Below are 16,561 nucleotides of genomic sequence, written 5' to 3'. Positions count from 1 at the left end.
TTTCTTCCAAGGTGTTTCTGGGTTGGTTTCAACCGTCACCCATTTAGTCGAGTGCTTAACTGTCTGTACCACCTGGGACTCCAAATATCCATTACATGTAAAAAAAAAAATCCATATTTACTCAATCAAATGTATACCAAAAGCTTAAGAAAAACAAGGAAAGCTTCAAATGGAAAAAAAAAAAACCCATTGTCTTCTATTTGATTACAACTCATAGCAATCCTATACGACAAAGTAGAGCTGTCCCATAGGGTTTCCAAGGCTGATATGCATACTTGCCCCATCTGCCACATCATTCTCCCATGGAACAGCCGGTGGGTTCGAACCTCTGACCTTTTGGATAGTAGCTGAGCTCTGAACCACTGAGCCACCAAGGCTCCTTGTATTCACTATAACCCACTGCCATCGAGTTCTTTCAACTCATAGCGACCCTGTAGGGCAGAGGAGAACTGCCCCATAGGGTTTCCAAGGCTGTCACGGAAGCAGGCTGCCACATCTTTCTCCCTTGGAGAGGACGGTGGGCTGGTGGTAACAGTGATGGGTCCAGGGATGGGCATGTGAGACAGGCTTAAAGCTTTCTCTAGATTTTTCTAATTTGACTTGACAAGTAAGAACTTTGTCTTCTGGGGTCACAACATAGAGTCTCAACCCCACAGAGAAATCTGTATGAGAGAAGCAGACACAGGAGGCAGAAAGGGAGAAAAAAAAAGGAGGCAGCAGAAAAAAGGCAGGAAGCCACACTCATCTGACCGCATCTGAGTTCCTACATCTAGGTGACCACGAAAACAACACTACCCCTGTCTTTTCCACAATTTATGTCAGCCAATAGGGTGCCTTTTTTTTTTTTTGCTTGACCAAGCATGTTGGCTTACTGTCATAACCAAAAAGTACCAACTACCTACATTATTACATTTCAGCTTGTATTATTTTTATATCTTGAACACAGAGTAGCTAAAGCAAAAGGAAGAAGTGATGAAGTAAAAGAGCTGAACAGAAAATTTCAAAGGGTGGCTCGAGAAGACAAAGTAAAGTATTACAATGAAATGTGCAAACATGTGGAGACAGAAAACCAAAAGGGAAGAACACATTTGCTCGGCATTTCTCACGCTAAAAGAACTGAAGAAAAAATTCAAGCCTCCCCAGTTGCAGTACTAAAGGATTCTATGCACAAGATACTGAATGATGCAGGAAGCATCAAAAGTAGATGGAAAGAATACACAGTCACCGTACCAAAAAGGAAAACGCTGGTGGTATAGTGGTTAGATGCTACTGCTTCTAACCAAAGGTCGGCAGTTCGAATCCACCAGAGCTCCTTGGAGACTCTGTTGGGCAGCTCTACCCTGTCCTACAGGGTTGCTATGAGTCAAACAGCAAAAGGTTTGGATTTTTTTTTCTTTTTGGTACCAAAAAGAATTGGTCCACGTTCAACCATTTCAGGAGGTAGCATATGACCAAAAACCAATGGTACTGAAGCAAGAGGTCCAAGCTACACTGAAGGCACTGGCAAAAAACAGGGCTCCAGGAATTGACGGAATACCAGCTAAAATGTTTCAATGAATGGATACACCACTGGAAGTGTCCACTCATCTACACCAAGAAATCTGGAAGATAGCTACCCAGCCAACCGACTGGAAGAGATCTATATGCCTATTTCAAAGACAGGTGATCAAAGAGAATGTAGAAATTATTGAACAATATCATTAATATCACACGACAGTAAAATTTTTCTACAGATATTTCAAAAAGGCTAGCAAGCGGCCATCTAAGATGCATCAATTGGTCTCAACCCACCTGAAGCAAAGAAGAATGAAGAACACCAAGGATACAAGGTAATTACGAGCCCAAGAGACAGAAACGGACACATAAACCAGAGACTACATTAGTCTGAGACCGGAAGAACTAGATGGTGCCCGGCTACAACCGATGACTGCCCTGACAGGGAACACATTAGATAATCCGGGAGGGAGCAGGAGAGCAGTGGGATGCAGACCCCAAATTCTCATAAAAAGACCAGACTTAATGGGCTGACTGAGACTAGAAGAGCCCCAGTGGTCGTTGCCCCCAGACCTTCTGTTGGCCCAGGACAGGAACCATTCCCAAAGCCAACTCTTCAGACAGGGATTGGACTGGACAATGGGATGGAGAGGGATGCTGGTGAGAAGTGAGTTTCTTGGATCAGGCGGACACTTGAGACCACGTTGGCATCTCCTGTCTGGAGGGGAGATGAGAGGGTAGAGGGGGTTAGAAGCTGGCAGAATGGACATGAAAAGAGAGAGTGGAGGGAGGGAGCGGGCTCTCATTAGGGGGAGAGCAATTGGGAGCATGTAGCAAGGCGTATATAAATTTTTGTGTGAGAGACTGAGTTAATTTGCAAGCTTTCACTTAAAGCACAAGAAAAATTAAAAAAAAATTAGATATTTCAAAAAGCATTTGCAGCAGTATATCAACAGGGAACTGCCAGAAATTCAAGCTGGATTCAGAAGAGGATGTGAAATGAGGAATATCACTGCTGATGTCATATGGATCATGGCTGAAAGCAGAGAATACCAGAAAGATGTTTACCTGTGTTTTATTGATTATACAAAGGAATCGGACTATGTGGATCATAACAAATTATGGATAGCACTGTTAAGAACAGGAATTTCAGAACACTTAATCGTGCTCATGAAGAACCTGTACATAGACCAAGACGCAATCATTTGAATGGAACAAGGGAATCCTGCATGGTTTAAAGTCAAGAAAAGTGTATGTCAGGGTCGTATCCTTTCACCATATTTATTCAATCTGTATACTGAGCAAATAATTTGAGAAGCTAAACTATGTGAAGAACACGGCATCAGGATTGGAAGAAGACTCATTAACAACCTGCAATATGTAGATGACACATCCTTGCTTGCTAAAAATAAAGATCACTTACTGATAAAAATCAAAGATTACATCCTTCAGTATGGATTACACCTCAACATAAAGAAAACAAAAATCCTCACAACTGGACCAACAGACAATATCATGATAAATGGAGAAAAACTTAAAGTTGTCAAGGATTTCACTTTACTTGGATTCACAATCAATGCCCACGGAAGCAGCAGTAAAGAAATCACACTACACATTGCACTGGGCAAATCTGCTGCAAAAGACCTCTTTAAAGCAAAGATGTCATTTTGAGGACTAAGGTGTGCCTGACCCAAGCCATAGTGTTTTCAATCGCCTCATATGCATATGAAAGCTGGACAATGAATAACGAAGGCTGGAGAAGAACTGACGCCTTTGAATTATGGTATTGGTGAAGAATACTAAATATACCCTGAACTGCCAAAAGAATGTACAAATCTATCTCAGAAGAAGTACAACTAGAATGCTCATTAGAAGCAAGAATGGCAAGACTTCGTCTCACATATTTTGGACCTGTTATCAAAAGGGACCAGTCTCTGGAGAAGGACATCATGCTTGGTAAAATGGAGGGTCAGTGAAAAAGAGGAAGACCCTCAACAAGATGGATTGACACAGTGGCTGTAGCAATGGGCTCAAGCATAACAATGATTGTGAGGATGGCGTAGGACTGGGCAGTGTTTTGTTCTGTTGTACACAGGGCCACTGTGAATCAAAACTGACTTGACGGCACCTAACAACAACAATTTTTATATGTTTTAAATTTATAGATAACTTGACAAACTATTTAGTCTAAATGTGAGATAGGGCAGCCTTTATGAACTACAGAATAGATTCTGAAGAATAATTTAATTACTCTTTTTTTAATTCGCACACTCAATCAAAAAACACTTATCGAGAGTATATGCCAGATACACAGCCCTGTGCGAGGCCCCTGAATCAAATGCTATGTTTTCTGCTTCCCTTTACACACAATGTACATTTAACATATGTTTTTTTTTGTTTGTTTTAGGTTCTCTTTAACAATTTTTATACAAATTGTTCCTTGCAATTTTTTTGTGTCATTGGGTACAATTTCTATATTGTGTCAACATTCTCATTTCTTCTGTTCTGTTTGTTCTGTTTCCATTGCTCTAGCTTTCCTTCCTCTCCTTGCCTTCTCATCTTTACTAATTGGGAATTTAATTACTCTTGGCACTATGATAGGCAAGTAGTGAAAAAAAACACATTAGTGAAGACAAAAGACTGATATGTAATTAAAAATTGAAAGCAACTTCCAAAGCAGTGATTAAATCTACTTATTTATCACAAATATTTGTTTGTACATAAATGGATACTTCTACTTTATATAATTTATGATTTTCTTAGCAAGCCCTTTCTCCCCACAGGTAATCTCTTTCTGACATACCACAAATTCTAAATAAGCTAAGCTGCAATTATGATTATTTTACTGAATGATCAAAATAGGCCTGGTTGATGTAGAAGGACTTATAAATCAGAAAACCAGAACTGCCATGGAAAAAACGCCACAACTGCAGACTATTAAAAAAAAAAACAAGTCATGTAAATCTTGGGAATTATTTCTTCTACTGTATTTTATATTGGTAACTGGACCATTACTTTAAAATAAGTTGGGGTCATCATATATTATAAATGATCTGGAGAAACTGAAGAGAAATAAAAAAAATTATCAAAGAGAATAATGAAATAGAAAATTAAAATTAAAGACAAGTTCTATATACAAGAAACATTTAAAAAACAAAGTGATTTTAAAAAAAGCTAAAGGGATAAACAAAGGTTTACCAGGCCTATGGAAACAATAAGAAAAGAAAGGGTAGTGATGATATCCCATATCAGACAATGCAAAATTCAAGCAAAAAAAAAAAAAAATGTTGTTCAAAAAAAGGAAACCCTGGTGGCGTAGTGGTTAAGTGCTACGGCTGCTAACCTAAAGGTCGGCAGTTCAAATCTGCCAGGCGCTCCTGTTAGGTGCTATCAAATCAGTTCCAACTCACAGCAACGCTTGTACAACAGAACAAAATACTGCCCAGTTCTGCGCCATGCCCACATTACCACCCTTTTTGCAGACACTGTGTCAACCCATCTCATTGAGGGTCTTCTTTTTTGCCAACCTTCTATTTTACCAAGCATGATGTCCTTCTCCAGGCACTGGTCTCTCCTGATAACATGTCCAAAGTACATGTGATAAAGTCTCATCATCCTCTCTTCCAAGGAGTACTTTGGCTGTATTTCCTCCAAGACAGACTTGTTTGTTCTTCTGGTAGTCCGTGGTATATTCAATGTTCTTTGCCAACACCATTAATTCAAAGGCATCAATTCTTTTTTGATCTTCCTTATTCATTTTCCAGCTTTCACATGTATATGAGGCGACTGAAAACACCATGAATTGGGTCGGGCACCTTAGTCCTCCAAGTGACATCTTTGTTTCACAACAATTTAAAGAGGTCTTTTGCAGCACATCTGCCCAATGCAATGTGTCGTGTGATTTCTTGACTGCTGCTTCCATGGACGTTGATTGTGGATCCAAGTAAAGTGAAATCCTTGACAACTTCAATCTTTTCTCCATTTATCATGATGTTGCTTACTGGTCCAGTTGTAAGGATTTTTATTTTCTCTATGTTGAGGTGTAATCCATATTGAAGGCAGAAGTCTTTGATCTTCATCAGTAAGTGCTTCAAGCCCTCTTTGCTTTCAGCAAGCAAGATTTTATAATTTGCATAGCACAGGTTGTTAATGAGTCTTCCTCCAACCCTGATGCCAAGTTCTTCTTTTATATAGTCTAGCTGCTCAGATTATTTGCTCAGCATACAGACTGAAAGAAGTACGGTGAAAAGATACAACCCTGACATGTACCTTTCTTGATTTTAAACCACACAATACCCCCTTGATCTGTTCGAATGACTGCCTCTTGGTCTATGTATAAGTTTCTCATGGGCACAATTAAGTGTTCTAGAATTCCCATTCTTTGCAATGTTATCTATATTTGCAACATATATGAAAGATAAAGGGCTAGTATTTCTACTATATGAAGGACTCTTAAAGAACAAGGGAAAAGGGCCAAAGAAATCATTAGAAAAAAGGAGAAAGATATGAATAGACAATTCGCAAAAAGATACAAAAATGGCCCTTAAATGTATGAAAAGTCGTTCAACCTTATTCATAATAAAAGAAATTTCTCACCTATCCAAATGGCAAAAATTAAACAGTGTTCCAATATATTCTGTTGGCAAGGCTGTGGAAAAACATGCACTCTCATACATTACTACTGGGAAGGCAAAATGATACAATTCTCTTGAATGGAAATTTGGGAAAATCTAACAAAACTGCATATGCATTTTCCTTTTGACCCTGAAAATATACCTTCAACAAGATGAAGATATATACATGTACAAGATTATTCATTGCAGCATTGTTTGCAATTGCAAAACATTGGAAACAAACTAAATACTGGAACACAGGAGAGTGGCTGAATAAACTACAGTACACAGAACAATGGAGCACTATGCAGCTGTAAAAAAGAATGAGGAAGATCTCTATGAACTAATACGGAGAGATTTTCAGGATACACTGATACATTGGAAAGAAAGGGATATAAAATTTGCATGTATCTGCTCATTTGTGGAAATATAAAACAGGAAGGATAAATCAGAAATTAATGAGATTGGTTATGGAGGGTGGATAAGAAAAGATGGGGGCATGGGAACAGGGCAGAATGGATGAGGACAGTGGCACTTTTTGAGTATATTATTTTACATAGTTCTGTCCTTTAGAACCATGTTAATGTTTCACATAGTCAAATATATTAATAAATAATATCCAAAAGGATGAGGTGAGGACTCAAAATAGGATAAAACAGAAAGAAATTATCCTATTTTATAAATAAATAACATAACCACAGTGAAAGGGGTTTGGGGAGAATAGACCTAAACTTAGTAACTTTGGAAAACAATATTTTGACTATATGTTCTAAGGCTAAAGACAAAAAAAGAATTATACACTAGTTAATAAGTTCGCCTTTCACAGTTATTAATTAGAAATTCCCAGACTACTTTATATGTAGTCTAGGATTATGGAAATAAGCAAACCTGTAAAACCCTATGGGGAAGTTCTACTCTGTCTTATAGGGTTGCTACGAGTTGGAATCGACTCAAAAGCAATGGGTTTGGTTTTGGTTTTATTATGCGTAAGAGCCAGGTCTCTCACTCCTGTCAAAGGGGTTATAAATAAGGATAGGGGAAAGCTAGAATGAACTCCATGGTGCTGGCCTGCCACTAGATATATCAACATGAACTTGATATTCAAAATATCATAGCTTAAAACTCAAGATATCATATATATTATTTATATATGCATATAATGAAACACAGAAATAGCTCATTCTACTGAGAGTACCTAGAAGCAATGACACCCTAGTACTAATAAGCCTATCTACACCTGAGATTCTGCTTTCTAAATGCCACTCTCCAATATACGGAACCATAGCATCTTAGGAAAACAGCGATTCCAAGGCTGGGGCAGGGAAAGTACAAGATATAAGTACAAGTATTAGAACATCTTATAGTGCCAGAAAATAAAAAATAAGCTTAAGAAATGATGAGGACATGTCAAAAAGACACAGGAATCAACATGAAAGAGCTCCCAATGGCCAAATCTGAGATAATTTGAGCATCAAAATATAATAAAAGATTGTAACTCATGGAATAAAATAAGAATCCTTGAGTCTATACTGATATAAATAAATATTTTAAGGAGGAAGAAAAGCTCCTCCTTTCAGAAGAACTCCAATTAATAAATTAGAAGAAATGATGGAAATAGAAAATCACCACTGAGCAAACACTGCAGTAATAATTGTTTCAGGCAGAATTATCAACGAGTGCTAAAGTTTCTGAAGAACATTATGATGAGAAAATAAGAGAATATTTTTACATAGTTTCAAAGTATCTTCCCATAAGATAATGATATATTACAAAGGAAAAAAAATAGTAATTTTATGTGGAAAAAAGTGGCAAACACCACCTTAACCAAGTAATCAAAATTAACATCACCAGTAAGAGGAGAAATCATGTATCTCCTGATATGAAGCACCGAGGAGGACACAAAACAGCCTCTAAATTGTTTTTGGTAAAAATGCATACCAAACCAAAAACCCACTGCCTTTGAGTTGATTCTGACTCATACTAACCCTACAGGACAGAGCAGAACTGCCCCACAGGGCTTCCAAGGCTCTAAATCTTTACGGAAACAGAACGCCACATCTTTCTCCCAAAGGGTGGCTGGTGGGTTCGAACCACAAAACTTTCAGTTAGCATCCAAGTGCTTTAACCACTGCGCCACCAGGATTCCCAAAAATGCATAACCTAAATTTAATCACGGGGAATGTAAGAGAAGCCCAAATGAGCGACATATTATAAAACAACTGGCCAGCAGTATTCAAAAAGTATTGAAATCACTATAGACAAAGACGAGGATATTTTCCAGATTAAAGGAGACTAAACAAAGGCAATGTGTGATCCCAGATTGGATCCTGGACCAGAAAAAGGACATCAGTGGGACAATCGATAAAATTTTAATAAAGCCTACAGGTTCAATGATAATATTTATTTAATTTCCTGATAATGTTAATTTCTTGGTTTTGATTATTGTACTATGATTATGTAAGATGTTAATATGTGGCCAATCTGGGTGAAGGGAATATGGAAATTCTATATTACTTTTACAATGTTTTGGAAACTCTGAAATTATTTCAAAATAAAATGTTTAAACTATATATACATATATAAAGATATGTATATATATATATATATATTTTTTTTTTTTTTTTTAAAGATATATACACATATATAACCTAATACTCTGAAGTTCCCTCCTGGCCGACTCTTCTGCCATCTGTGAAGCCCGCAATTTCTCTTCGCACTGATCCTTTTCAGATTGCCTCCAGACATCATGTTCCACTTTCATTTTTTCTAGATCTGCTAATCTGTTCTCAAGTTCTAGCCTAAAACAACAGATGATAATTATGTTACAAAAACTACAAACAGGACTGTATGACAGCAAAATGTTCTCATCTGCAATGAGATTTAACATAAAATAAGGTGATTTAGTACTCACTTTTCATCTTGCAATGCCACAAGTTTTTGATAACCTTCCTCCTTGGCAGCTTGTACTTTACGTATTAATTCACGATCCTTTTCTACTAAGAGCACTTTGTGGTGTTCAACAGCTGATTTGAGAATTTCATTGTCTGACTGTAATCCTAGTATATTTTTAAGGAGAAAAATGTACTATATTTAATATTATCATCCAGATGAAAAATCACAACTAAGGGTAAGCATTCATAAGATGGTAAGGTATTTAAAAGAGTGCAGAAAATAAGTCTCTCTGGATATATATTCTCAAAGATCTTTACATTATTGATAAAGTAAGCACCAAATGTAAAACTCAGTTAATTTTTCTGTCATTACCTTATTTAGCATACACACAAAAACACTTTAATAAAAGGTTATATACATTTACTCATTTGAAGCGTAAGAGCTGGGGAGATCAACTTGGGTTCTATGACACACATATACCATAGACAACATCATAACAAAGCTAGCTGAAAAAGGGTTAACAAAATCACAGTACCTTTTAAAATCTGATTCTGGCAGAACAAAATATAAATAACATGGAAATTTCAAGTTTTTGCTTCCTTATAAGGAGATGGCAAGTATTTTGCAGGCATAATAACTAAAACAAATTCATTCTAACTCAGAAATTAAAATAGAATGCAGAACTGGATCTCAAACTCTCTAAGGTCGTAAGAAACATAGTCCCTAACTGTACTCATATCCATGAGTTAACATCAAGTAGAAATCGATAATAAAAACAATCATTCATCATAAGTGCTGTCTAAAACTACAGAGGACAGTTACAGGCCAGAGGCAGCTTATTTAAGTACTTAAGAAAGTTAGAAACAATATAATTACTGAGGAATACTGCTGAGATGGGCTTTCTAAGACTAAACTGAAACTTAAAAACAAACGTAAACTGAACTAGGCTCCAATAACTGGCCTTGGGTACACATAAAAAAAAATTTTTAGGCCTGGATCTTACCTATCTTCCTTATATACTTTAGACTTAAAATGGCCTAGAACTAATAACTCCACATATGGAATTCCATTTTTAAAGTTTTCGTTAATTTATGTACTAATCTTATAACTATGACATAAACATCAGATTGACTTTAAAAAAAAAAAACTTAGATCACAGAGTTAACAAAACATTTAACATACAAACAAAATAAAAATATTCTATATGTGCTCTAAGATTAAAATTCAATTAAGTAAAAAAATCTGGAAATAAAAATTCAAGTTGATCTATTTTAATAATTTTACTTTGTGTTAATATCGAAAGTTAATAGAAAAAGCATGGGAAATCATATATTACCATCCAGTTCACTTTGAATCTTATTCCTTTCTCTTTCTAGCTCACTCTTAGCTCTTGCTGCCTCCAGTTTGATGTCTGTTATTTCCAGTTTGTTTGAATGTTTAAGTTCTTTTACCTGTTAATTAAAAATTGAAATTACTGTTGGTAATGGAACAGACCATCAGTTGCTTGTATGCAAGTTCAAGTTGATGCTCAAAAAAGTTAGAACAAGTTCATGAGAGCAGAAGTAGACCTTGAGTATATCCCACTTGAATTTAGAGACTATCTCAAGAAGAGATTTGACACATCAAACGCTACTGATCAAAGACCAGATGATTATGGGATGACATCGAGGATATCACACATGAAGAAAGCAAGAGGTCATTAAAAAGACAGCAAAGAAAGAAAAGACCCAAATGGATGTCAGAAGAGACTCTGAAACTTGCCCTTGAACGTCGAGTAGCTAAGGCAAACAGAAGAAATGATGAAGTCGAGCTGAACAGAAGATTTCAAAGGATAGCTCAAGAAGACAAAGTATTATAATGATATGTGTTCACCTGGCATTTCTCAAGCTGAAAAAACTGAAGAAAAATTCAAGCCTTGAGTTGCAATACTGAAAGATTCTGTGGGAAAAATATTAATGACACAGAAAGCCATCAAAAGCAGATGGAAGGAATACAGAGTCACTATACCAAAAAGAATTGGTCAATGTTCAACTATTTCAGGAGGTAGCATATGATCAGGAACAAATGGTACTGAAGGAGGAGGTCCAAGCCACACTGAAGGCACTGGTGAAAATCAAGGTTCCAGGAATTGATGGAATGCCACATGAGATGTTTCAACAAATGGATGCACCACTGGAAGTGTTCAATCATCTATGCCAAGAAATTCGGAAGACAGCTACCTGGCCAACCAACTGGAAGAGATCCATATTTACGCCTATGCCCAAGAAAGGTGATCCAACCAAATGCGGAAATTATCAAACAATGACATTAATATTTCACTCAAGTAAAATTTTGCTGAAGATCATTCAAAATCAACAGGGAACTGCCAGAAATTCAATCTGGATTCAGAAGAGGATGCGGAACCAGAGATACCATTCCTGATGTCAGATGGATCCTGGCTGAAAGCAGAGATTACCAGAAAGATGTTTGTCTGTATTTTGGTCCAAGTAAAATGGAAAAAAAATAGAAGTTGTCAAAAATTTCATTTTACTTAGATCCATAATCAATACCCATGGAAGCAGCAGTCAAGAAATCAAAGGACACATTGCACTGGGTACATCTGCTGCAAGAGACCTCTTTAAAGTGTTAAAAAGCAAGATGTCACCTTTGAAGACCAAGGTGCACCTGACCCAAGCCATGGTGTTTTCAATCGCCTCATGTGCATTCAAAAGCTGGACAATGAATAAGGAAGGCCGAAGAAGAATTGATGCCTTTGAATTATGGTGTTGGCGAAGAATCTCGGACGTGCCATGGACTGTTCCTGCCAGAAGAATGAACAAATCTATCTTGGAAGAAGTACAGCCAGAATGCTCCTTAGACAGGAGGATGGCGAGACTATGTCTCACATACTTTGGACATGTTGTCAGGAGGGATCAGTCCTGGAGAAGGACATCATGCTTGGTAAAGTAGAGGGTCAGCGAAAAAAGAGGAATCCTCAACGAGATGAATTGACACAGTGGCTGCAACAATGGGCTCAAGCATAGCAACAATTGTGAGGATGGCACAGGCCCAGGCAGTGTTTCGTTCTGTTGTCCGTGGGGTTGCTATGAGTTGGAAGCAACTCAATGGCACCTAACAACAACATTGGTCATTTTCTTGCCATTAAGTGCTTACCCAAAAGCATATGTAGAAATGACAGTACAGAGTATAAACATCTTCCAGGGAGGAAGGGACTTCAGTGTTTGCAACAGTACTTGAAACCAGAAGACACCAACAAAACAGCCTCTTCCTAATGAAATTCAGTCACTTCTATGCACATAACTGAGTGAGATCTTCTGGCTTAATTTTGCCTGGAAAAACCATCTCACTAACTAAAGTTGCTAAATCCAGTAGTTAATGATCTTCAGGGAAATAAAATAAAATCCTCCTTTTAAAAAAGGGCCAGGGACAGAAAGGGCATTCTAGAAAAAGGGAATAACATATCAAATGTTACAGAGGTATAACAAACATCACATGGTCAGCTCTGGAAACAGTGAAGGATGTGTTATAGGTAGAGCAGAGGGAGTGACGTGCCATACAAAAGAATTTTATCCTGGTACTTATGTCACATGGGGTCTCTATGAGTCAAAAATTGACGCCCAGGCACCTAACATCAGCACAATCAACTTTATTTCAGAAAGTTAACTCTAACTGCAAATATGCTGGATTAAAAAACTGAAGATAAAGAAACCAAGTAAGAGGCAAGGGATTAATAAAAAGGGGCAAGAAAGAAGAATCAATTGAATTTGGTTCAGAATTGAATACATTATATATGTACATACATGTGGGTGGGTGTGTGTGTTTGCGGGGGGGAGGGAATATAAATCTAACTTAAATCTTTACTGCCAATACCTGATTCTTTTTAAGCCCCCCTCCCTTTCTACCATCTTTTTTTTTTTTTTCTTCCAGTTGCCGTTGATTCCGATCCTGGAGGCCCCATGTGTATAAGTGTAGACCTGTGGTCCACAGGGTTTTCGATGGCTGATTTTTGGCAAGTAAATCACCAGGGCTTTCTTCTAAGGCACCTCCGGGTAGACTCAAACCTGCAATCTTTCAGTTAGCAGCTGAGCGCATTAACCGTTTGTACCACTCAGGGACTTCTTTTAAGACCCAAGTGAATGTGAATAATCAATTGCCAAAATTTCCCACATGATTCACCCATCACATACCATTTTTCAATCTTCTTTGGGACATTCCTTTTGCAGGCTGAATAAGTCTATTTCACAAGTAGTATTCATTCATTCATTCAACAAATATTTACTGAGCACCTATTGTGTGCTAGGCACTGTTTTAAAAGCTTTTTTACAGTTACTCTCTGATGTTTTCCATATCCTTCCCCTTTGGTAGGAGCCCTGGTGGTGCAGTGGTTATGTGTTTGGCTGCTAACCAAAAGGTCACAGTTCAAGCTGTTCCATAGAAACTCCACAAGGCGGTTCTGTCCTATAGGGTTGCTATGAGTCGGAATCAACCTGATGGTCTCTTTGGTAAAGCGGTTCTAAAATTAGGTATATTACTATAATAAGGATTTTATAAATTTAAATACAAAGGTTACATAAATGTGCATTCTGACATATTAATGTATAAAACTATGGAATCAGAGTAGAGAACCACAAATACAAGTCAAATGTGTAAAGTGTGAGATGATGGGTACAGGAGAGTTAAGGATACAAAGCCCAATAAAATCCTATCACAAGTGGGAGTTGGGAGTCAAAAAGAAATCAGGAAAAGGTCTCAGAACCAAAGAGGGTGAGGACAAGAAATAGAAGTAAGTGCTTTACTAGAACAGACTCCATCTCTGAAAGGTCCTGACAGCTTTACAAGGAATGGTTTAACGCAAGACACTCACATAAAGGAAACCAACAGGAAAGTGAGTACTGCACTGCTGTTATACTGCTAACCACAAAAGACGTATCCCTCCAAGTTAACTTGTAGATTAAAATGACACTACATAAAATGGCTAACTTGTGCTGACATAAGTTTTGCATTTCTGAATCTCCTTTGTACAGCAATTTTCTGTGAAAGCCAAGTCTCATAAAACAATGTTTAACTACATGAAAGCAGCTAAGAAATATTTTAATATTCAAACTTTCTGTAGAATGGTTTTTACTACATTATAATTTCATGGACGGACAGAATTTAAACCATAAATACTTTAAAAATGTGAAGAAATACAACTACAATGAAAATCCAATCTCTATGGCAAATGTGCTATAGAGCCCGACGGCAGTGGGATAGTGGGTATGGCAAATGTAATTATAACCTGCTATTATAGACTAACTGTAAAAGGTTAAGAATGACACAGCAGATCATTAACAAACCACACTATAGTTGTTTTAAATATGAGGTGGAAAATTAGAACCATCTTATTTTGTAGAAAGTTGATTCATTTCATGATAATTTCCAAGAATAGCTATGAAATAAAAACCTATTTATTATTCATTTCACTGTGAGATTTACTGAAATGAGAAAACATTTTCAACTAAACTATAATTATTAAAATTGAAAGAACACTGGACAGGAAGTCAGAAGACAAGTGAGGTCTGACTTCTGAGCCTGCTTTTGCTATCAAACAACTGGTAAATGCTTATTAAGCAAGTTACTTGTCCTCTCTGCATTCAAATTACTCATGTATGGATCTAAACAGTTTTTCTTTAGTTCCACATTTTTACAACCCTAAAAAATGAATACACCTACACTAATAGTAATTGTTAACTTCTTAAATATACATTAAAAGAAACTGTTTTATTTATTAAAGATGAAAACTTACACGAAAATTACCCAGAAATAACAAAATAGTGTTTTTCTATGAATAATCTGGTATAAATCCCAAAGAGTCATGATAAAATTTCTTTCTGCCTCTAGATCCCTAGTTCTTAATCTTCTTTGGGATCAGGTCTCTTGAAAATCACAGGAAGCCTAAGGACATTTTCCTAAATAAAATACAGAATATTAAAATGTTGCATATAATTTCAAGAGATTCACAGTCTTCTGAAACTCCTCTGGGACAAGCCACCCTGCTTTTTACAAAATGTTTTCCATGAAAAGTCTGGCCTTTACATTTTACATGTACTTTATGTTTTTGAAAAAACAGCAGTGAGTACTCAGAGATTACTACCTAGTAGTTTTTAACAAAACATTAACAAACATTAAAAATCATGATACTATGTATTTTATAGGGGTTCAGAATTTGTTAGATTACACACCCACAAGAAAACAATATATATAAGCAGACAACAGAAACATAACTGAAAAAAATATCATCCAAGAAATTCTGGATACAAATTCCAATGAAAAGGTACATAAATTCTGGTCTTTTTCAAAGGTCTGACATGCATTAACTCATCTAGCTGATAAGGATACGTCTGTGGGATGGCTTCCTTAAAACTACCTTTTACTGGAGTTCTCAAAATCAAAAACCTTATGAGGTGACTAGAAGAATTTTACCTCACTGAAGGAAAAAAAAAGTCTTTAAGGCCATCATTTTCAGGCCATCTTTGATAATGCCTTTTAATCCAGGACATTGATAATAACACTGGCATAGCTTTGTTCTAAAACCTAACAAACATTTGCAAATTTGAATAACTTAAACAAATACACCCCAGGTGTTCTTTTACATTGCAAACAACCACTTGCTAGAATTATAAAATGTTGACAAAAAATTTCAAGTTGCAAACAAAACTGTGACAGTCATTTTTGAAATATTATTTTAAAATCTATCATTCCAAAGGAATCTTCTTACATGTAAGATTTCAAATGAAAATTTGGTTTGTCTAAAATTGAAGCGTGATTTTCAATACTCTATTTATATGCAAAATAACACAAGTGTGCCTTTAAAAAGACAGGCAACTCTTAGCAATGTGTGTGAACAAATAAATACAGAGAAATAAATACTACTACACTAAGTTGCTCTTCTTCCTTCAGCAGAGTATGGGGTAGGGGAAATCTCTACGCTCTAACCCTAAAAAGAAACGGCAACAGAGAAAAATATGTACGGAAAAAGAAGAGAAATCAGGGTTAGGACACAGGTGGGCCAGAAAAAGCTCAGGTAAGGCGTGCTATAGGAAAAGTACTTGGTGGCCCCCAAGAAGAGCCAAAAGCCATGTGCAGAAGCCCAGCACACCCAACGTTCTGCTGCCTCATCTACGGTTCGGGTTATTCCAAGCAGTTTAGTCTAGCTACTCAGGTCCAGGACAGTGTTTTCCAAGTACTGGGTACTCAATGCTTTTTTTTTTTTTTTTAATAAAATTGAAAATAATTCATACTGGAATTGGAAGAAAAGCATGAGAAAACTTCCTGTATCCTGAATTTACTTTGTGTTTTATATTTCTTTGAATACTCTGTAACTATAGGTGTGCAATACATATCTGCAGGCTGAAAGAGTTTTTAGGGATGCTAGAACAATGCCTAATATGGCCTATGAGGAAACTGGATCCCAACGCAATTAAGTTAACTTGCCTAAGGTTGCATGTACAATTATTGATACAGGAGGAACAGAACTAGTGAATGGGCTCAAATCCTGTATTCCTTATGTTACATTATTTTCT

General features: G+C 36.7%; 1 protein-coding gene across 4 annotated transcripts in view; it reads right to left on the bottom strand.

The window, feature by feature from the left end:
- Positions 1-16,561, bottom strand: part of CEP83 (centrosomal protein 83) — a 170,721-nt gene that overhangs the window by 37,700 nt on the left and 116,460 nt on the right. For all 4 annotated transcript variants that reach the window (XM_023559732.2, XM_023559730.2, XM_003405263.4 and 1 more), the window contains 3 exons: positions 10,336-10,450; positions 9,019-9,163; positions 8,756-8,905 (listed from right to left, as the gene is read on the bottom strand). In XM_023559732.2, the coding sequence (XP_023415500.2) occupies positions 8,756-8,905; positions 9,019-9,163; positions 10,336-10,450 (410 nt within the window). The remainder of the gene's footprint in view (positions 1-8,755; positions 8,906-9,018; positions 9,164-10,335; positions 10,451-16,561) is intronic.

The sequence above is a fragment of the Loxodonta africana genome, chromosome 4 (assembly GCF_030014295.1).
Source record: "Loxodonta africana isolate mLoxAfr1 chromosome 4, mLoxAfr1.hap2, whole genome shotgun sequence".
In the NCBI taxonomy this organism is placed as follows: Eukaryota; Metazoa; Chordata; class Mammalia; order Proboscidea; family Elephantidae; genus Loxodonta; species Loxodonta africana.
Note: the sequence above shows the minus strand (reverse complement) of the source record. Positions and strands in the feature narration are given on the sequence as shown.